The 22,332-nt window shown below is 42.5% G+C and overlaps 1 protein-coding gene across 5 annotated transcripts in view; it reads right to left on the bottom strand.

Annotated features, from left to right (window-relative positions):
• LOC132396634 (storkhead-box protein 2-like) overlaps positions 1 to 22,332 on the bottom strand; it is a 322,374-nt gene that overhangs the window by 74,143 nt on the left and 225,899 nt on the right. Inside the window, exon 1 of one of the 5 annotated variants that reach the window (XM_059974346.1) lies at positions 8,868 to 9,108. The exons of the other annotated variants lie outside the window; for them this stretch is intronic. Within the exon in view, the coding sequence (XP_059830329.1) occupies positions 8,868 to 8,892 (25 nt within the window). The 5' untranslated portion in view covers positions 8,893 to 9,108. Of the gene's footprint in view, positions 1 to 8,867; positions 9,109 to 22,332 lie in introns of those variants that run through there. 5 annotated transcript variants of the gene reach the window in all.

Raw genomic sequence — 22,332 nt, 5'->3', positions numbered from 1 at the left:
GAGACCATGGTCTGCAATTAACAGGGCAACTACTCTCATTTAACTTCTGCAAAATGTCACTACTTGATTTTCACTGTAAGTACAGGTCCTCCCCAGGTTACAAAAGGGGTCCGTTTCTGTGAAATCTTCATAACTTCAAACATGGCTGCAAAACACGATGCAGTAGGCTGCCTGTCTCCCAAACACCCATTCATGTGTGCGTGCTATATACAAGTCAGGCATCAGCAAGCTGGAGAGGATCTGCGGTGGCTGAAAGCTTGGAAAAGGTGTGGTAGGCTTTAACCAAGGTCTTGGAGGGATTTTAAAATAAACCAGAATCGCATTACCCATCAACATCTGGTTCTAATGTCTCTGCAAGCTCACTGCATCAAAACAAGTGTATTCAGTTCCCTCACATCAAATATTTTATTTTAGGCATAGTGCTAAGCATGACCCAAGGGCATAGTGATGGGAGATACCATTGCTTATATTTAAAGGAATTGTAAACACCAAAGCTGGGGAGAAGCATTTTTTTTTAATCTTTTGCCTATGCAGCCAAATGATAATTTGAAAGCAACACATCCCCGAGCACGTAGAGAAGAGTTTGTCTCACGTATCTGGCTAACATTTCTTCCTCAACCAAACATAATAACAGGAGAAAAATCTGGTTAATTCCTGTTTATGATATCATACTGTTCAGCAGTCACTGTATTCAAAGGTGTTTAACTATAACTGTAATCTCCCAAGTTCATAAAAGGGCTTTATTTAAATGCAAATGTTTTTAAAAAGATTAGTTTTGTCATATATACATTAAAAAATACTGTACAACAATAGGCATTGATTTGGATCAACAATCATGGTCCAAAAATTGCATGGGGGCAGCCCAAATGTGTTGTTACACTTCATCAGCATAGCATGCCCACAACTCACCAGCTCCAAACATACATCTTTTGGAATATGGGAGGAAACTGGAGCAGCTGGAGGAAACCCTCCCAGTAACAGGGAGAATGAACAAACTCCTTACAGACAACAATGGGAATTGAAACCCAAACAGTTATTACTGGCATTGTAAAGCTATTATGCTATCGCTGCTCCCACTACATATATACTTTATGATAATTGCTTTAATTTAGTCTGTGTACTTTTGCATGTTATTTCTTCCAGCTCTTTGAGCTGTGCTTCCCAGCAGCCCCCCCCCCCCCATTTAATCCTAGCCAAACCATGGGACAACTTACAATGACCAATTAACCTACCAACCAGTAGGTCTTTGGATGGTGGGCAGAAACCCAATGACCTGGAGGAAACCCATAGTATCACAGAGAGAACATACAAACTTCTTACAGACAGTGCTGAGAATGTTTGATTCCACAAGGCTGAGATACACTGTTAAAGACCAAGGACTGATTCCACTTCAGTATCTATTATACAAATTACTATACATTGTTTATTTTTAGCTAGCCATAAAACACATTATCATTTTATTTACTTATTTTCATAAAAGATACAGCTTCATCAATATTTGCATATCCATTTCTCTTGGTACATCATACTGCAATTCGCCATGTTTTACCAGTGTCCAGTCTGTAAACTTTAACATTCCACCTTCAGCAGGATAACACTCTGCAGGCTTATTTGATAAACCAAATAAGCCTAGTTTACAGAAGTCCAAACTTCTGCAATTAGTTATAACGCTCATGGGACGTGGAGCTCTTGGCAAATTTCTAACATTGAAGTGTATCTATTTTGCATAATTTATTCATATTTGGGGACAGAGATTAATTTGATGCTCCGCTGAGTCTTGGAAGCACTCAGTTCATTTTCTAAAAATAATTTGCTACAATAATTTTTTCATGATGCTGGCCTCAATTTCTATCCTCATGATAAATTGCAAATATATTATTAAATTGTTAGCTTTGAAAGGATGCAACATAAAATGGTTAATGATTGTTGATAGGATCACCATTTTACCAAACTAAAGATTGCATTTAGCTTTGAAAAAAAATCTTTTCTCCATAATTTTCTTATCAACCCTTTCCTTCCCTGAAGTCAGTAACCAATACTAAGCTCATTTATACCAGTAACCTATCACCCACTATGAGCTTTAAGCAAATGGATCATTCTTACGCGAACCTGGATGTAATATCTTAGTGCATTAACACATTAAATCAGAGTTTATCTCTGGCCTGAGTGACATGGCCTGAAGACGGATGATGCACAGTATGTCATTTTGGAGCCATGTTTTTGCAAGTTGATGCCATCCTATAGATAAACAATGCTGGATGATGCTGGTAAGACAAGATAATTTGATCAAAGTATTAATTAAATGATAGCCATGGTTGGTGATAAAGATTATCAGAGAGTTTGGGATAGTAAAAAAACGTGAAAACATACAAGTATGTAACACAAGAGATTCTACAGATGCCGGAGGAACTGAGCAGGTCAGTCAGCACAGGGAAGAATAAACAGTCAACATTTCAGCTCAAGACCAACTGGAAAGGACGGACAAGTCAGATTATTGTAGTGGGAGGGGTGGGAGAAGAAGAGAGGAAGGGAATAGAAGGAGATTTATTAAGTCGAGAGAGCAGGAACTTTGAAGTTTAGCTTAGGGAAAATTGAGGAAAGAAATTGATAAAGAGTGGGGCAAGGACACTGAAGGATTGAAAACCAAGGATAGTGGGACTCAAGTGATTAAATAGTGCAGGGTACAGCAAGGGCAAGTGCAGAAATAAAGGTAGTTCAGAAATGAAGACTATGGGCTGACATATTTTGACTCAAGGAGTGATTCATGCCAGAGGAGTTACTGAATCTAAGTATTAAAGCTTTACGGTTTCAGCAGTAGGGGGAAGAGTGTAAGAAGCCAACAATGCAACGTTGAACAAGCCAATTCAGCAGAGACCTATGATTGAGCCTGGAATTTCCTGGTCTATGAAACTTCAGCATAATACATTGAGCCTTTGGGAGGCTAGGCATGCATATTCTTCATTTTTAAAGTGCTAAAAAGACACAAAGCTATAAACTAACTTCACGGTAGGTCATTAAATTATCAGATTTATGGAAATATAAATATTTAAACTTTTGACCACTAGGACAACAGGGAAAAGTTCCTGAAGTCCAGTGAAATGAAGGAACTGGATCATTAACATCAATATAAGAACAGGACATTATTCGGTGGTTTAGCATTTCAGCTGAAAGATACAACTAAATGGGTGTTCATCAATAAAGTGTTGAGTAGAAAATTTATTTTACTGTGAACTGAGACCTATTGAATTTATCAACTGCAGAAGGTCCACATAGATTTTATAATTTGTGACAATAAGTGAAGGAAAAAGGGGTAAAAATTAGATATCATTTTTCCAGCAGTGGAAAGTGAACAAAAAGCACCCATTTCCGAAGGCTGCTAGACAGATATGTAAAATGCACCCAGACCTTATAAGGTTAAGTAATATTCAAATATCTCTGGTTTTATGTATCAACTTTAACAACCATTATCCACATTACATTAAAGTTGGGCATAATGTTTCTGTTTGAACTCTGAACATTGTGTGCCAGTATTAAATTGTGCCAGCAGACAAACCTGGAAAGATCTTTATTAGTGCTTTCTAAAAAAATAAATTCTCTTTTAAGCTAGCCTTCAGTGGAGCCTGGCTCCACAGCACTACAGATTACTATCATACACTACATTTCTCAGCAGATGGGAAACTACTGCAAGAATTACCGCCAAGCTGGTCATCTTCAAAATGAAGACATGTCTCTCTCTGTTCTCCTATCTGGCACCCTCTCAGATCAGAGAATGATCTTCACCCCGAAATGCTCATTCTATTTCTCCTGTCACAAATTCTGCCAGATCTGCAGACTGTTTCCATGACTTGCTGCTATCGTTTTAGATCTCCAGCATCTCATGTTTAGTCTGCACAGGTCGCAGCCTAAATTTTGTACTGCAAATGATACTTTTAGACTATCACACAGGTTGGTCTAACCAATAGTTGTGTGGCATACAAGCCAAAGCTACTTCCTCAAAGTCTCACCTTTGAGCAGAAGATATTAGGATTTACTTTATATACAGGTAAATGGAAATAACATGGAAGAGTACAGCACTGGAATAGGCCCTTCAACCCACAATATCCATGCCACCTATGATGTCAACTTAAACTAATGCCATCTGCCGCCAAGTGAGCTTCATTACCTTCATAACCTTCATACCGGCTGTCCAAATGCCTCTTAGATGTTGCTCTGTATTTACTCTTACCACTTCCACCACCATTGTGTTCCGGAACCTTACCATACTCCACGTGGGGGGGAAAAAAATCTTTAAAATTTTCTCCTCTCACCTTCAAGCTCTGTACTTCTGCATTCTACCCTGGTAAAATGCCTGACTCTATCCTATCTATGCCTCCCATAATTTTATATACGTTGATCAGGTCACCCCTCTCGGCCTCCAATGCTCCATATTTGTTCAAACTTTCCCTATAGCTAGCACACTCTAATTAGACACAAAATGCTGGAGGAACTCAGCAGGCTAACCAGCATCTACGGCAGAGAGTAAACAGTCGATGTCTCAGCCCAAAATGTCAACTGATTGTGTGTTGTTTGGATTTCCAGCAACAGCAGATTTTCTCATTTGTAATTGGAACACAGGTTTGTTAGGGAACATACGCCGTTGGTTTATGACAACAGTACAATGCTAAGACATTAATTTACTATAAGATACAAAAATATACAAACTGTGCAAAAGACAAATAACAATATTGTGTTCATGCACTGGTTCAAAAATCTGATGACAAGAAGGGTAGAAACTGTTCTTAAAGTGTTGAATGTTGGTCTTCTACTCCCCCAGGCTAGGCAGGGGCCTTCCAACCTTTTTATGCTATGGACCAATATCATTAAGCAAGGGGTCCGTGGACCCCAGGTTGGGAACCCCTGTTAGATACCCCCTGATGGTCAACATTCAGATGAACCTGTTTTACGCCTTCACATCCTTGCTATAGTGAGCCGACAAGACAGCACACAGTACTCCAGATGTGGCCTATTCAAAGCTATAGGCATTTGCAACATTGCTTTCCAACTTGTGTACTCACTAATGAAGGCAAGTATGCCACATGCTTTATCACTCTACCTACCTGTGCTGCCACTTTCAGGGACTTCACAGATTTGAACCCCAAGATCCCTCTGCATGTTAATGCTACGTAGGGTCCTACCATTTGCTATGTACTTTCCTCTTACATTTGACCTCCCAAAGTACCCCACCCACACTTGTCCAGATTAAACTTCATCTACCATTTCTCTCCCCAACCCTGTAAAAGATTTAAAGATTAATTTGTCACCTGCACATAGAAGCATACAGTAAAATAGTCATTTGTGTCAATGACCAACAGTGTCTGAGATGTGCTGGAAGCAGCCCACGAGTGTCACTATGCTTCCAGCACCAAAGGATGTCCACAACTTACTAACTCTAACCTGTATGGGATGTGGGAGGGAACCAGAGAAAGCCCAGGCTGACACAGGGCTAACACACAACTCCTTACAGACATCAGCAAGAACTGAAGCACACTCCATCCTACAAGTGTTACAGTAACCGCTGTGCTACAATGCCGAACTGTAGTTGATCTGGTATCCCTTGGCAATCTTCCTCAAGCCACACTCTGCCAATAAGCATAATTGTACAGTACATTTTCAAAGTGTTCCCTCAGATATAAAATAAACATTTATCTGGGCTTTTTCCATGGTGGTTTAATCAACACAAAGAGCCCTTCAAGCTCAGCATAGCAACGTACTAATTGACTGTACAGGAGGCACAAGAGACTGCAGATGTTGGAATCCAGAGCAACAAACAATGTATAGAGTCCCCATGATGCAGAGTTTCAGCCTGAAACATCGCCAGTTCCTCTCTGTCCCCAGAGATGATGCCCTGAATTATTCCAGTTTACACTTTGAAGCAACTGACTGTACAGAGTTGTCAAGGAGCAGTTAAGTAGTATAGTTGCTGAAATTTAGTTCCAACAGAGAACTATATAGCTCATCTAGCAGTACTGATTAGTGATGGATTCTGTTCTCAGCAAAAATTCAACCACGTGATCTGTAAAGCAGAGAATTAATTTCATTCTGTCCATTGTCTGAAGCACCAATGCATATGTGGAAATGATCACCTTCGCAGTGTTCCATTCCCTTAAATCAGATTTCGCCCAGCAAAAGCAGCATATTAATGCACGAGTGAGTACTTATCCGTCAGATAATCCGCAGTTTGCACAATGATATTTAGCTCTGCTTACTCATCTCCTTTTTGCTGCCTCACCTCTATTGGTTCCCAGTCACACAATTGTATATTTATTTAATTGTTTAGAGCCGACTGTATATCTATTTCTCTGTAAACTTTTCCCAAGACCTCCAACCCTGTAAGATCATGGTCCTCCTCCAATGTAAAATTAATAGGAGCAGTAGTAGGCCTACCAGCCTACAAAACAGCAACATCATTTAATATCATGGCTGTTCTTCAACCTCAGCACCACACTCCATATACAGCAGAGAACGGACAGGACAGAAATAGTCTCTTCAGCTCATGATGTCTACTCTGAACACAATACTTAAACTAAATCTCTTTTGCCTGTACAAAATCCACATTCCTCTATTCCCTGCCAACTCGTGTGTCTAATAGCCTTTTAAATATCAATATTGTATCTGCTTCTACCACGTCCTGTGGCAGCCAATCCTGACACCCATCACCATGTAAATAAAACTTGCCCTAAACATCTCCTTTAAACTTTTCCCATCTCTTCTTAAATGTATGTGCTCAGGTACTTCACATGTCTACCCAGGGGAAAAAGATTCTGTCTGCCTACCTTAATTGTCATCATAATTTTTATAAGCTTTTATCAAGTCTCCTCTCAGCCTTCATCCCACAATTCCCATAAAATCCAGATTTCTGTTTTTAAACGAACGGCATAATCAAAATTACAGAGCCACCACGGGTAAGGGGATCCAAGGATTCACCACGTTCTGAGTAAAATAAATTCTAAATCTCTGTCCTCAACAGCCTACTCTTTAGTTTGAAACTCAAACTGCAAGTTAATTTTTCCATTGTACCTGTACCTCACCAGACTTATGCATATGACAATAAATCTGACGTGAACTCTGGCACCTGGTCCGTCGCCCATATTTTCATATGAGAAAAGGAGCTAATTGCCTTCTGTATGAAATATCCAATAGTATGGCACAGCCATGATGATATAACCATGAGGTAATTATGAGAAAGATCATGCAAAGTTCATTTAATATTTATCTGATTTAGACAAGTTTTCACTAAATTTGGTAGAGGCTTTCATTCCCAAATATTACCATATGATGCCTTGAAGTATAATTGTTTAATCTCTGCCTGAAAACAAAGCCTTTTGGGTGAAGTTTGATTGCTTTTATAGTTTCATTTATAGCAGTGAGAAATGATGATAAAAATGTTTTGAGGTGCAAAACACAACACCCCACTTTGCATCACTTCAAAGATAGTGCGGCTCTGCTCACACCTTATAGGTTTGATACAAATCTTGTCAGAGACAAGATTGAAATGGCTATGTAATGTTGCTTTTAGACCTCTGCGAGTGAAATTAGACCACCTTGCTGTCAGAATAATCATCTGTGGTCAATCTTAAGACTAACGGGTGTCGATAGCACTTTGCTAGACCACAACTGTTACATGGCAGGCATCTACCACCCTTCAGTTATTGTCCTCTGTCATAAAGGATATGGCAAACCCTTCCACTGCTCCAACCGACCAGTTGTTCAATCACCCCTGGTTCAGCACTCAACTCACCACAGCCTCCCATCCTCCAATGGCTGATGCTTCCCATCTCATCTTCCTACCCTCTTAACGCATTAACCTAGCACCAGCCACCCCTCCACAACAATCCACTGAGTGCCAACCTCCTGAATTCCATGTTGGATAGCTCAACCTCCAAGTCCCACTGAACCCCACCTTTCCGTACTCCTACTTCCCCATCAGATCCTGCTCATTCCTAGTGCTCCTCATGAAGGTCACTGTGGTAGGACGGACCATGACTGAAATGGTTCCGGCACAGCAAACATCGACCAAATCGCACATCTTTAACAACACAAAACCATTTTAGGGAACAAAAAGATATTTTAAAAAAATCTACATTATCGTGTTACTAATATAAATATTCGGAGTGGCATTCTACAATTTGGAGTGTTCAGTCGCATGTACAGACCTGTTCCCTTTAATCACACAATTGCCGCGTTAATATAAACTTGGAAGCCACTAAAACAAAAATCAATTCATAGAATAAACATTTATCCTTGTAGAATGTCAGGAACTAAAGATTACATTATTAATTTCAATATCGCTGGCTTGCGATAAAATGCCACCCTTTATAGACTGGAAACCTCAGTTGGCAAACAATGTTGATTCTGCAGTCGTAAGAATTCTAGGTGCAGTAATCAAATACGGCATTAACAAGATATTCACTGCAAACATTTGCTCACGAAATCTTGATCTTAACAAATATTAAATCAGATAAATCTCTTTCCCTCATCTGGATTACTCCTAATTTTCCTCCAGTAATCGGCTACAATTTAGTTTACACGTTTTCGGGGAGGGAGAGAGAGAGAGAGAGAAAAAACAAATGGGGGAAACTGGTAGCCGGCACAAGTACACAGAGAAAAATGATGTTTAAGCACACACAATCAACACTCACGAGCGGGGGGGGGGGAGGGGGGGAATCCACATGCAACCTGGTTCTACAGATCCAGAGCATGGAATTTCACCCTGCTGAAAGCGCAGCGATTTTGCAGACCTTTCTTTCAGCTTTTCTACCCCAGAGCAGCTGGGAAACACATGACATCATCACTCAATTCTATCTGTTGTTACAGCTTAATCAGTTCACCTCCTCTGCCTTGGCCTTCCAGCATTTCCTCACTGTCTGAAATCCTCCTGCAGCTCTCAGGCGCAGCTACATTTAGGCGTTAAATGGAGCAGGGAAACAAAATCCTCCATGTCTTTACTCCCCATGAGCAGCTCAGTCCCCAAAAGAGTCCGTTGCATTTTGTGTGTGTTGCCGAGGAATTTCTTCAATGGAGCCTTCTCCTGTATTCACTTTGTGCTTTTACCCAGCATGCCCCGGCCATATAAAGACAATAGAGGTGTGACCATTTGCATTGTGATCTGGCAGGCAAATGTTTAAAAACTCCTTCCAATAATGGCTATTGACATGCTAGTAGGCGGCCTGCTGCACCTGTTGGCATGGCAACGAGGTTTGGCTGCTCTTTAACCTAGCCTCACTACTTTCCTTCCACCTCAGGGCCACCGGCAATTAAAAATTTAACACCAGAGTTCTGCATAGGGCAGGAAAAAAAACAGTCAGTCTTAATAGCTTGCTGCTGTCTGCATCAAAGTCGTCAAAAATTAAACACAGACGTATTCTTATCGTGTTGGAATATTTTAAATTAATCATTAAAAGGTTAAAAGTTTATCAAAGCCACTGTTGAGTTCAGAAAATGCCATTTTCCTTATATTGCAATCAATACACGTCTGCCTCTTTTTCTCAACTACACAGCATCTGCAAAAATTACAGGTGACAGTAAGAACTTAAGAGCATTAGAGAGTTTTCTTTATCACTAGCTTCTATTTGTCTTTTTTTTAAAAAACAAACAATTCTGTAAAGGACATGTGTTTCTGAATGCCACTATCGTTGCCCCTGGGTCTGAAGGTCATGAGTTCAAGCCTCATTTCAGAGACCAGACCCCAACTAGAGGTTTGCACCCCAGTTCAGTGCTGATAGAGCAGAGAAGTGTTTAAAAAAGGGATTAAACTGAGGACCTATTTGCCTTGCTGAGGTAGGAAAGCCCCCACCCCCTCCAACCACTTCAGCCAGCTTTAGCAGAGCAAGGAAATATCTCCTGATCTCCTCCAAAGGCACTGAAGCACATTATCTGACCATTATCTCCACGCAGTGTGTGGGATCCAGCTGAGTATAAATTGGCCAACAAATTTCCTAGTTCACAACAGAAGTTAAACATCACAAGATATTTCCCTCAAAGGGTGGTGAGCATGTGGAATGCGCTGCCAGTGGAAATGCTGGATGCGGGTTTGATTCAACATTTAAGAGAAATTTGGATAGGTGCATGGATGGGAGGAGTATGGTCCATTTTGAAGTTGTTGGGATTAGGCAGTTTAAATCATTTGGCATAGACTAGATGGGCCAAAGGGCCTATTTCTATGCTATAGTGTTCTATAACTCTAAAATACTCTTTGACTACTGTTGTTGTGAAAGTTTAAGTATTGTTCTTGTCATTGATTCAACTTGTAGGTCTGTATCTTCATAGATCAATGATGCTGCTCGTTTCCTTTTCAGTTTGGGACACCTATACAGTTATCCCCAGGTTACAACAGTTTCTATTCCTTTGAGCTGTTCGTAATATGAATAGTTCGCAAGCAGGAAATGTATCTGTGAACTAGATTTCCAAATGGCAAAAAGTATCTACAGCCCCACATAAGCCAGCAAATCTGTCCTGCTGGTCTTCCAAACACTTGGTTGTATGAATAGACTATACATACGTCAGATGTTTGTCAGCCGGAGATATCCTGTATTCAGTAATATTGTTGATGAAATAAAGATTACATGTCAGTCATCTAGTGTACTTCTTTTATGTAAAAATATTCTGTGAGATTTCCATTACAGCACTTATTCAGCAATTATTCAGTTCTTTGCTTTGTGAGAAACAGTCTATTGGAGATAAATGCAAGGACTAGTAGAAGACTTGAGGAATAATATTAAATGTTCATTTGCAGAGCATGGTATGCTTAGGGGAGAATCTAGTAATTCATTGAAAAATAAGGGGCGCCTATATAAGAAAAAGAAGAGGTGAAGGCTTTATTCTCCCAGTGGGTTACGAGTCTTTGGAAAAAGTTGGTGCAAACGGAGCCTTTGAGGCAGAGAGAAGCACGAGCAGCTCAGTGGTGCGGTTAATAGAGCTCCTGTCTCAGAATTGGAGTGACCCTGCTTCAACGGAGCCTCCATGGTTTGCACATTCTCAAAGTTGTCAGTTTTCTTGAATATCCCAAAGATATGGGGTACAATAGTTCAATGTAATATCAGAGAATGTACACAGTATACAACCTGAAATTCTTACTCTTCACGGGCATCCACAAAACATGAAAAAAAAGCATGAATGACAGAAAACATTAGAATCCCAAAGGGCCCCCCTCCCCTCCCATGCACAAGCAGCAGCAAAAGCATCAACCCTCCCCCCTACTTGCTCCAACAAAAACATTAACTCCCACCATGCACATGCAAGCAATAGCAAAGCCCCCAAAGACAATGAGCTACTGTCCATCCCAATACTTCGACATCTCCGACAAGCACTCTCTCTCTCTCTCTCTCTCTCTCTCTCTCTCTCTCACTAGCGAGGGAGATAGATCGTCCCGCCAGAGCAAGAGGGAAGTCCAACAGCTCGCTGTTTCGATGTTCCAATTTGCCGCATCACTTGTCTGAATTCCCCCGACTGAAGAAGGCTCGAGGAGTCTTCTCACTCACCATTGAGAGAGAGTGAGAGAGGGTAGGTTAATTGGCCAATGTAAATTGCCTCTAGCACACAAGCAAATGGTGGAAACAGGGGGAGTTAATGGAAATAAATTGACCTAAATAAAAATAGGGAGAATAAAACGGGATTAGTTTACAACCAGTATAAATAGTTAGCATAGATTTAGTGGGCTGAAGGACCTGTTTCCATGGCAATGGGCAGAAAGGTTACAGTAGGATGGCAGTCTTGAAGTTACAATCAGATCTGTCATGATCCTATTAAATGTCAAAGCAAGCTTGAGGGTTCAAATGGTCTATTCCTTCTAATTTATTTATTCATGTGTCATACTCTCATCATGGGAAGAATCCTTGCATTAGAAAGCAAAATAAGGCATGAATAAGCAAAGGTTCAGCATTCAGTTATACCTTTGAGCCTTTCTTTAAAGTAGGCACGAAACTATTAAAGATAAGTAGCTCAATTTGACCCCATCTGAAATGACAGGACTTTCTTTGCCATGTTTTAAGCTGAAGCCAAATCAATCATTGAAACCCCAACTTGATTGTGTTTGTGCACCACGATGTGACATCCAGGCTTCCAGATGAAAGCCAGTGACATTTCCACAGGGAGATTTAATGCCACAAACAGTGAGAGATCAGTTAAATATCTCAATACCCTCAAACATCCTCTGAGCTTCTTGGGTGCTCTGCTCTGCTTTCTGCATTTTCTGTGTTCATCACGGTGAACCTTCTTACTTCAGGGCCAGCAACAAGCTCTCCCTAGTTCAGCAAGAAAACCCAGAGCACACATCTTTGTTTACGTTCATTTGCCGATCCAAATCTTCATAGTTCAATGCCCTCAAGGTCATTTTTAAAAGTCTGGCTAATACTCAGGAATGAAGACACTAAAAAATGCAGCTGTTGAAATCTGGAGCAAAGAACTAACTGCTGCAGGTAGTCAGCACGTAGAAACAGAGAGAGGTGGTTGATGTTTCAGTTTGAAATTACACATCAGCATTGGGAACTGCTTCTGTATGCCCAGCGTTATCTGTTATTATTTACCCGATCTTCTGCTGATCTTTTGAAAGAGCCAGCTAATTAGTTCCACTTCATAGTTCTTGCCTCATAAAGCTACTTTTTCTTTCCTTTCAAATACTTACTCAACTCTATTTTAAAAAAAGAGTACTGCATAAATGCTCATTACCTGTTTAGGGACATAAATATCAAATCATCCCAATTTATGACAAAAAGTTAAAACCTCTTCTGATATCCCTGCTCCTCCTGCTTATTCGTCAGATTACTTTTGACCTTTGTCCTCTGTCTATCAGCCCTCTCTAAAGCAAAGTCAAGCAATTTTTCACATTCCCAACTCTAAGGCTGAGAAATTAATTTGTGCTTTAAGATGCACATTAAATCAAGTGTGCATGCAAATCCTTGGATGGAAGATGTGCTGCAGATGGTGTATTAGGCATTATGAATCTTCTGCTTGATGTGAGATCCTGTACATAATCTTCAGCTTTTGATAATGGGGTTGATTTGATTCAGCTTTAGATAAAGGGGTTGATTTGGTATAGCCTTGCCCATCAAAGGTGGACAGACAGGATTGGGTCAGTGCAGGAAGACATTTCATTGCATAACTGCAAAAAGAAAGACTGTGACATTATTCTCTTGGCGGAACCCACTCGAATCGAAGTTATCTTCACCCAAAAAAAACAAGAATGTGAAAGGACCATTATGAACGAAGTTTTATTGAGAAAGTAAAACACTTTAATTTCCATGACTCAGTTCCTCTGCTATGATTACTCTCAACACTGCTGCCCCTCAAGGCTGCTTCCTCAGCCCCCTGCTCCGCTCTCTGTACACTCATGATTGTGTGGCCAATTTGTGCTCCAGCTCCATCTCCATCTGCAGATGATACCAGCATTGTAGGCTAGATCTCAGATAACAGTAAGTTGTTGTAATGGATTGAGACAACATGGTGTCCTGACAATCTTTCGCTCAATGTTGATAAAACGAGAGAGCTGGTCATTGACTTCAGGAAAGGCTGGGGTGGGCGGTGATGGTAATGGGTAGTGAAGAGGTGCGAACACTTCTGTTTACATCAACATGCTGAGGTTGAGAGAGTTGAGAGCTTCAAGTTCCTAGAGGTGAACACCACTGATAATCAGTCCTAGACTAACCAGGTAGATGCCATGGCCAACAAAGCCCACCGGTACTCTCCTTCCTCAGGGAGCTATATGGCATCCCCTTTCATCCTTACCAATTTTTACCGATGCACCATAGAAAGCATTCTATCAGGATGCACAATGGCTTGATATGGCAATTATTCTGCTACGACTACAAGGTTGCTATAGCCGGGGGTGGTAATGGGACAAGCTCTCATTACCTATTAAATGCTCCCAATGGCATGTGTTTTAAATAGGGTCTGACGACCAAGTCCAGCTCCTAGCCTTCAGGTGTGGATTAGCTACTAAGCCCAGCGAGACTGTTTTTCTTGACAGAAGAAGGAGCAAAGGCAGGTTACTGGCACCTTGTAACTAGTAATTTCTGGCAGAGAGGGCTTGTCAGCCATGGTTGCCATCTCATCTAGAAGGAAAACTCTTGATCTCAAAACTCCGCTGCCTTGCTGCTATACCCACTCATGGGGAAGCCTTTGGGAGTAAAGCCCAAGGGAAAAATCTGGCGCTGGAGTCCCTAGGGCAGTCCTATGTTTGAGTTCTACGCTGACTGGCAACTCCTGCAATGCTGCTGGTGCCAAAATGCAGTTCCTTTGGGTTCATCAAATGTGTGGAGAGGGGGAGCTTGCTGCACTGGCAACAGCTTACTCTCCATATTGCACTGCCCAGGCTTGTATAGCTATTAAACCAGTATTCAACATCCATGGTTGGCTCTGACCGATGAAGGCCTCCGAATCAGTTATAATTGAACCAATGCAAAGAATAACCAGGCAATGTAGCACCCTGACTTGGAAATATACTCTTATTTCTTCACCATTTGTGAGGCCAAATCCTGGATCTTTCTCTCTGAGAGGACTGGGAGATTATCTTCACCTACAGCAGTTCAAGAATTCACTAGCTACTTTCCTAAAGCAATTGGGGATTGGCAATTAATGTTGTCTTGACTCAATATAGAATTCATAATACCTTCACTGACTGCAGCTGACCTAGATCACTCATATCTCCTTCCCAAGACAATGAGAGTTAGAAATAAATTTTAGTTTTGGTGAATACACAATTCTCCTTGCAGTATATCACTGAAGAAGGCAATGAGAGCAGCAGTGTGCAGTAGTACTATCATTAAGTACTGTTTTGTGGCTGGAGACTGAAGACCAAACTCAAAGGATTAGCTTTCTTTAGTGATTGTACAATGCCCAACATCATTCACAATTCCTCAGATAATGAAGCCGTTTGTGCCCACATCCAACAACATGAGTATGCTATCTGGAATTCAACTGATAGCATTCACACCAAACTAGTGGCAAGCAAAGAGCAACTAGCTAAACTTGGGTCCCCAATAAAGAATAACCAATGAAAAAAAAATCACAGAAAACCTAAAACATAATAGAGGCAGATGTCTTCGACACCACTCTACAACAGTTTGGTTGACTTTCTATTGCAGAATCATTGCTGTATTAACCCCATATGTCATGACTCCCTTATTATCCAAAAAAAATTACCATTTTTAACCTTGAACATCTCAGTGGCAACATGCATGGGCCTCGTGGGTAGAGGATGCCAGAGATTATCTATGCTCTAGATGAAAATTTTTCTTTCCACCTTTTTCCCGACAGTTGAACCCTTATTTTAATACTGTGACCATTGGATCTAGACACTGCAACTAGGGTAAAACATCCTGCGTAAGGTTCATGAGATTTTATATATTTCTACTTTCAGTGAGGTCACTTAGGGTACGTGGTGTGAAGAGAGACTGGACCTTCACATAATATTCTAAGTGTGGTCTCATCTGCCTCCAACTAATCACCATAAGATATCTTTACTCTTGTACTCAAATCCTCTTGCAGTAAAAGCCATTATTTGCCATCCTGATTGCTTGTCCTACTTGCATGTCAACTTTCAGTGATTCATTACAAATCCTAAGTGTGATGGAAGTCTGTCCACCTGGATGAATGGCAACAATGCTGAAAACACATGTATCCATGCAGCACCATGTACTTCACAAAGTGCACTGCAGATGCTGTGGTCAAATCAAGACGTACAAAAAAGCTGGATGAAATCAGCAGATAGGGCAGCATCCATTGAAAGAAGCAGTCAATGTTTTGGGTCGAAACCCTTAGTCAGGACTAAAGAAGGAGGGAGGGCAGGAGCCCTATAAAGAAGGTGGGGAGAGGGTGGAAACCAATCAGAGGAAAGATCAAGGGGTGGGGGAGGGGAATCAGGGAGTTGATAGGCAGGAGAGATGAAGAAGGAATCTAAGCGGAAAGCACTATGGGTAGTAGAAGAAGGCAGAGTCATGAGAGGTGATAGGCAGCTAGAAGAGGAGACAGAGTAGAGGTGGGATGGGGAAGGGAGAGGGAGGGAACCAGGCAGTCATGGAGGGAACGATCCCTGCAAAAAGTAAAGAGGGAAAGATGTCCTTAGTGGTGGGGTCCTATTGAATTTCCTGTTGAAAACTCTATTCCCTATTCCCAGTTCCTCCGTCTCCGCCGCATCTGCTCCAAGGATGAGGCTTTCCATTCCAGGACATCCCAAATGTCCTCTTTCTTTAAGAATCGTGGTTTCCTTTCTGCTGTCATCAATGATGCCCTCACCCGCATCTCCTCCATTTCCCGCACTTCAGCCCTCACCCCATCCTCCCGTCACATCAACAGGGACCGTGTCCCCCTTGTTCTCACCTATCACCCCACCAGCCTCAGGACCCAGCATATTATCCTCTGAAACTTCCGCCACCTTCAACAGGACCCCACTACTAAGGACATCTTTCCCTCTCTACCCCTCTCTGCTTTTCGCAGGGATCATTCCCTCTGCGGCTGCCTGGTCCACACGTCCCTCCCCACAGATCTCCCACCTGGCACTTATCCCTGCAAGTGTAAGTGCTACACCTGTCCCTACACCTCCTCTCTTACCACTATTCAGGGCCCCAAACAGTCCTTCCAGGTGAGGCAACACTTCACTTGTGAGTCTGTTGGGGTAATCTATTGCATTGGGTGCTCCCAGTGCGGCCTCCTCTACATCGGCGAGACCCAACGCAGATTGGGGGACCGCTTCGTCGAGCACCTACACTCCGTCTGCCACAACAGACAGGATCTCCCGGTTGCCACCCACTTCAACTCTGCTTCACATTCCCATTCGGATATGTCCATACATGGCCTTCTCTACTGCCATGATGAGGCCAAACTTCGGTTGGAGGAACAACATCTCATATACCGTCTGGGCAGTCTCCAGCCCCTTGGTATGAACATCGAGTTCTCCAACTTCCAGTAATTCCCTCCCTCTCCCTTCCCCCATCCCACTTTCACTCTGTCTCCTCTTCCAGCTGCCTATCACCTCTCATGATTCTGCCTTCTTCTACTGCCCATAGTGCTTTCCCCTTACATTCCTTCTTCACCTCTCCTGCCTATCACCTCCCTGCTTCCCCTCCCCCACCCCTTGATCTTTCCTCTGATTGGTTTCCACCCTCTCCCTACCGTCTTTATAGGGCCCCTGCCCCCCTCCTTTAGTCCTGACGAAGGGTTTCGACCCGAAATGTTGACTGCTTCTTTCAACGGATGCTGCCCGACCTGCTGAGTTCATCCAGCTTTTTAGCACCATGTACTTGATTGGTCCCTTTCCCACAAATGCTGAAACATGCATGCCCTCAGCCACCAGTAAGATCACTGTCTAATGACCAGCAATCTCTAGTCAACTATTCTGTCTGTAATCCAGGGCATGTGGAACCTCTGCCTCTCTGCACAGCTCAATTAATCCAGTGCTGGACACACTATCTATCAGCTGGCTATACCTCAGAGAAGCACACACAACACTGCAATGTTTTGTGATAAATAAACAAGCTGAAAACAGACAGACCTCCCTCTCATGGGATGCTCTCACCAGGCAGTGACCAGAGCCACGATGTGACAGAGGCTGCACCCTTGGTACAGTTCCAAGACCACCCGTGGGTGCAGAGAGGCTATCAGATTGGAACAGTGAAGAGAAGATGGAGACTGGCTCCATGCGGCACAAGAGCAGTAGAATTAATTGTGACTGAAGAAAGCAAAGGGGGGCTGTTGAGAAAGACGGTGTTCAGGTATTAACAGCTGGTTGGGGTGTGCGGGAAGAAGATTGATCTGCTGGAAGCTGCCATGAACCTGATGGGCTGAATGGCATACTTTCTCCTAAGGGCGCAAATTAAGCCTAAAAGAGGCAGTGGACAGGCAGGCATGAATAGAACTAAGCAAATTGTGCTGAAATAAGCCCCATAAAAACTGAAATGTTTAAAGCTGAAAATAAACCCAGCCACAACTTGCAACTCCTGGAATACTTAAAAGTGAATCAACACACACACACACACACAATCTCCCCTGGACTGTACACACTGGCTGTGTGCAAAAAAAAAACACAACAGCGTCTCTTCCACCTCAGGCCACTCAAATCCTCAAGACCTTCTACAGGGGCCCGCTGAGAACATCCTGACTGTAACACCGTCTGGTACAGGAACTGCACCACCTTGATCGCTGGGCACTACAGAGAGTGGTACGGACATCCCAGCACATTTGTGGATGTGAACTTCCCTCCACTGTGGACATTTACAGCAGCAGGTGTGTAAAGAAAGCCTGGGAGATCACTGGGGCCTCCAATCACCTTAACCATAAACTGTTCCAGCTGCTTTTGACTGGCAAACGGTACTGCGATGTTAAAGCCAGGACCAACAGACTACGGGACAGCTTCTTTCTACAAGCCATTAGACTTTTAAATTTACATTGCAACAGAGTCATAACAGAAAGATTTTTACTCCCTCACAGATTTAAGATTTAAATTAAATTCAATAAATTCATTTCAGTGCTGGACAACTCAGCAGGTCAGGCAGCATCTGAAGTCCTGAAGAAGTGGCTCAGTCCGAAACTTTAACTGTTTAATCTTTTCCATAGATGCTGCCTGACCTGCTGAGTTCCTCTTCATTTTGTGGTGCGTTGTTTTGGATTTCCAGCATCTGCAGAACACAGGACCCTGTCTATCTATGAATTACTAAACAAGTGGTGGGTGTCTGAATCAGGAACCTGGTGTCAACCAGGTGAACAATGAACAGTGGGGGACCGGGAGGAGGTGAAGTTCTGAGGTCAGGAAATCAGGAAGCAAATCACAAACACGAGATTTGGCAGATACTGATAATGTTGAGCAACACACACTAAATGCTGGAGAAACTCAGCAAGTCAGGCAGCTTCTGTGGAGAGAAGAAACCCTCCATATCCCGCTCCATAGATGCTGCCTGACCATCAGTTTGTGGGCGTTGTTCAGGAAATCAGGCAGAACAAATTTCTCCAATTTGTTGCACTGGGATCCTTCACTTATTGTTCTACTGGGTGCCTGCCTTCAACCAGGCTGTTTAGCAGGGCAGACGTTTATATGAGAAGGTTGGTGAATCAGCAGAGACTTGGGCCCCGAAAATGGCAGCTCTGATGATGGTCACTGTGGATCACAGGGCTGAGTATAAAGCAATCACTTGGCATTTTGTTGGTCAAGAAGGAAGCATTCAGGAACAATATCCATCCTGTCAAACACAGGATGGATACAGCTTCTGGTCAAACACAGGGCAGATACAGCTCCTGGTCAGACACAGGACAGATACAGCTCCTGGTCAGATACAGGACAGATACAGCTTCTGGTCAAACACAGGATGGATACGGCTCCTGGTCAAATACAGGACAGATACAGCTCCTGGTCAGACACAGGACAGATACAGGTCCTGGTCAAATACAGGACAGATACAGCTTCTGGTCAGACACAGGACAGATACAGCTCCTGGTCAGACACAGGACAGATACAGCTTCTGGTCAAACACAGGACGGATACGGCTCCTGGTCAAATACAGGACAGATACAGCTTCTGGTCAAACACAGGGCAGATACAGCTCCTGGTCAGACACAGGACAGATACAGCTCCTGGTCAGACACAGGACAGATACAGCTTCTGGTCAAACACAGGACGGATACGGCTCCTGGTCAAATACAGGACAGATACAGCTCCTGGTCAGACACAGGACAGATACAGGTCCTGGTCAAATACAGGACAGATACAGCTTCTGGTCAGACACAGGACAGATACAGCTCCTGGTCAGACACAGGACAGATACAGCTTCTGGTCAAACACAGGACGGATACAGCTCCTGGTCAAACACAGGATGGATATAGCTTCTGGTCAGACACAGGACAGATATAGCTCCAGGTCAAATACAGGATGGATTTAGCTTCTGGTCAAACACAGGACAGATACAGCTTCTGGTCAAACACAGGATGGATACAGCTTCTGGTCAGACACAGGATGGATACAGCTCCTGGTTGAACACAGGATGGATACAGCTTCTGGTCAAACACAGGACGGATACAGCTTCTGGTCAAACACAGGATGGATACAGCTCCTGGTCAGACACAGGGCAGGTATGACTTCTGGTCAAACACAGGACAGATACAACTCTTGGTCAAACACAGGACAGATACAGCTCCTAGTCAGACACAGGATGGATACAGCTCCTGGTCAGACACAGGGCAGGTATGACTTCTGGTCAAACACAGGACAGATACAGCTTCTGGTCAAACACAGGATGGATACAGCTCCTGGTCAGACACAGGGCAGGTATGACTTCTGGTCAAACACAGGACAGATACAGCTTCTGGTCAAACACAGGATGGATACAGCTCCTGGTCAGACACAGGGCAGGTATGACTTCTGGTCAAACACAGGACAGATACAGCTTCTGGTCAAACACAGGATGGATACAGCTCCTGGTCAGACACAGGGCAGGTATGACTTCTGGTCAAACACAGGACAGATACAGCTTCTGGTCAAACACAGGATGGATACAGCTCCTGGTCAGACACAGGGCAGGTATGACTTCTGGTCAAACACAGGACAGATACAACTCTTGGTCAAACACAGGACAGATACAGCTCCTAGTCAGACACAGGACGGATACAGCTTCTGGCCAAACACAGGATGGATACAGCTCCTGGTCAAACACAGGGCAGATACAGCTCCTGGTCAGACACAGGACAGGCACAGCTTCTGGTCGAACACAGAAAAACACAATAGATTAAGACAGACATCTCTTGGGTTCAACCCTCTTGCCTCCATAAAGTTGCAGAGTTTTCTGAGACCTATAATGTCTTAACAAATAGTCTAAAACACAATATATTGCTGCAAAGCAGGTACATCACGTGATTCTCCTGTCCACTCAGGGTCAGAAATATGAACGTGCACATGGATGACAAAGGAAACTACCTGTTCTCACTCCAAGAATCATTATGGGGCCCAGGAAATGAATTGGCTGTTTTTGAAATAGAACAGTTGTTAAAATGAAGTCATGCCGTCTTATTATAATATCTAAAGGACTAATCTGCTTTCAGGACTGGATTTATTGTGATGAACTTACTGAATGGCATAGGAAGCTTGAGGGGCCAATTAGCTTATTCCTGCTTCTATTTCTTATGCTTCTTATTCCTAATGACTCCTTCAGTTAACTGTGCTGTGCCGGATGTGTTTTCGCAGCTACTTTTTTACCAGAGTCAGCCGTGACTCAGTTCCCGAATCGGATGTTTGCTTTTCAACCATTGACAAGACATCAAAATTTCTGGGAGCTTGCCTCAACTCAATACTTTTCACATACTACAACAAACCTCCATAAGTAATTTCATTGGATGTATTAAAAATAACACCTGATAATGAATTAAAATTCCTGAGTTATTGGCCTGCTTTTCCTCAGTTTTTTTCTTTGATTGGCAAGGGTTGATTGAAATCTGTTTGCTGTCATTTCTGCACAGATGTACGGAATGCAAAAGGAATAATTCAAACCAGAGGCCTCTCTAGTCCACATGACTCCATATTGTGCAGGGCTGTGGGCATTTTTCCACAAAATAATTGTTTTTGTTTGTAATTTAAGGGAAATACACTCAGTGGACACTTTATTAGGTACACCTACACATTTGCTCATTCATGAAAATAACTAATCAGCCAATCGTGAGGCAGCAACTCAATGTAGAAAAGCATGCAGACATAGTCATGAGGTTCAGTTATTCAAATAAAAGTTTAGAATGGCGATGAAGTGTGATTCAGGTGAATTTAACTGTGGAATGATTGTAGGTACCAGATGGGGTGGTTTGAGTATTTCAGAAACTGATCTCCTGGGATTTTCACGCACACAGTATCTAGAGTTTACAAAAAATGGTATGCTAAACAAAAAAAGATCCAATGAGCAGAAGTTTTGTGACTGAAAACACTTTGTTAATGAGAGAGCCCTGAGGAGAATGATTAAACTGGTTCAAGCTGACAAGAAGGTGATGGTAACTCAATTAACTACACATTACAACAGTGGTGTGCTAAAGAGCATCTCTGAATGCACAACACATTGAACCTTGAAGTGGATGGGCTACAGCAGCAGGAGACTACAAACACAGACTCAGTAGTCACTTTATTAGGCACAGGAAGTATGTAATAAAGTGGCCACTGAGTGTATATAATTTCTATCCAATATGGATTGTGATCACCGTCCTGGCATATTCTTACCTCTCAGATGGAACACTGTGGAATTAAAACCTGTTCAGATATCTCAGGCGTATCACATGGGTAAGAACAGCCGTTTAATGGTATAAATTATTTACAGTTCAATGTTATCTGAACATTTACCT

The sequence above is a fragment of the Hypanus sabinus genome, chromosome 7 (genome assembly GCF_030144855.1).
Source record: "Hypanus sabinus isolate sHypSab1 chromosome 7, sHypSab1.hap1, whole genome shotgun sequence".
Taxonomy (NCBI): Eukaryota; Metazoa; Chordata; class Chondrichthyes; order Myliobatiformes; family Dasyatidae; genus Hypanus; species Hypanus sabinus.
This window is presented reverse-complemented; position numbering and strand designations above follow the sequence as displayed.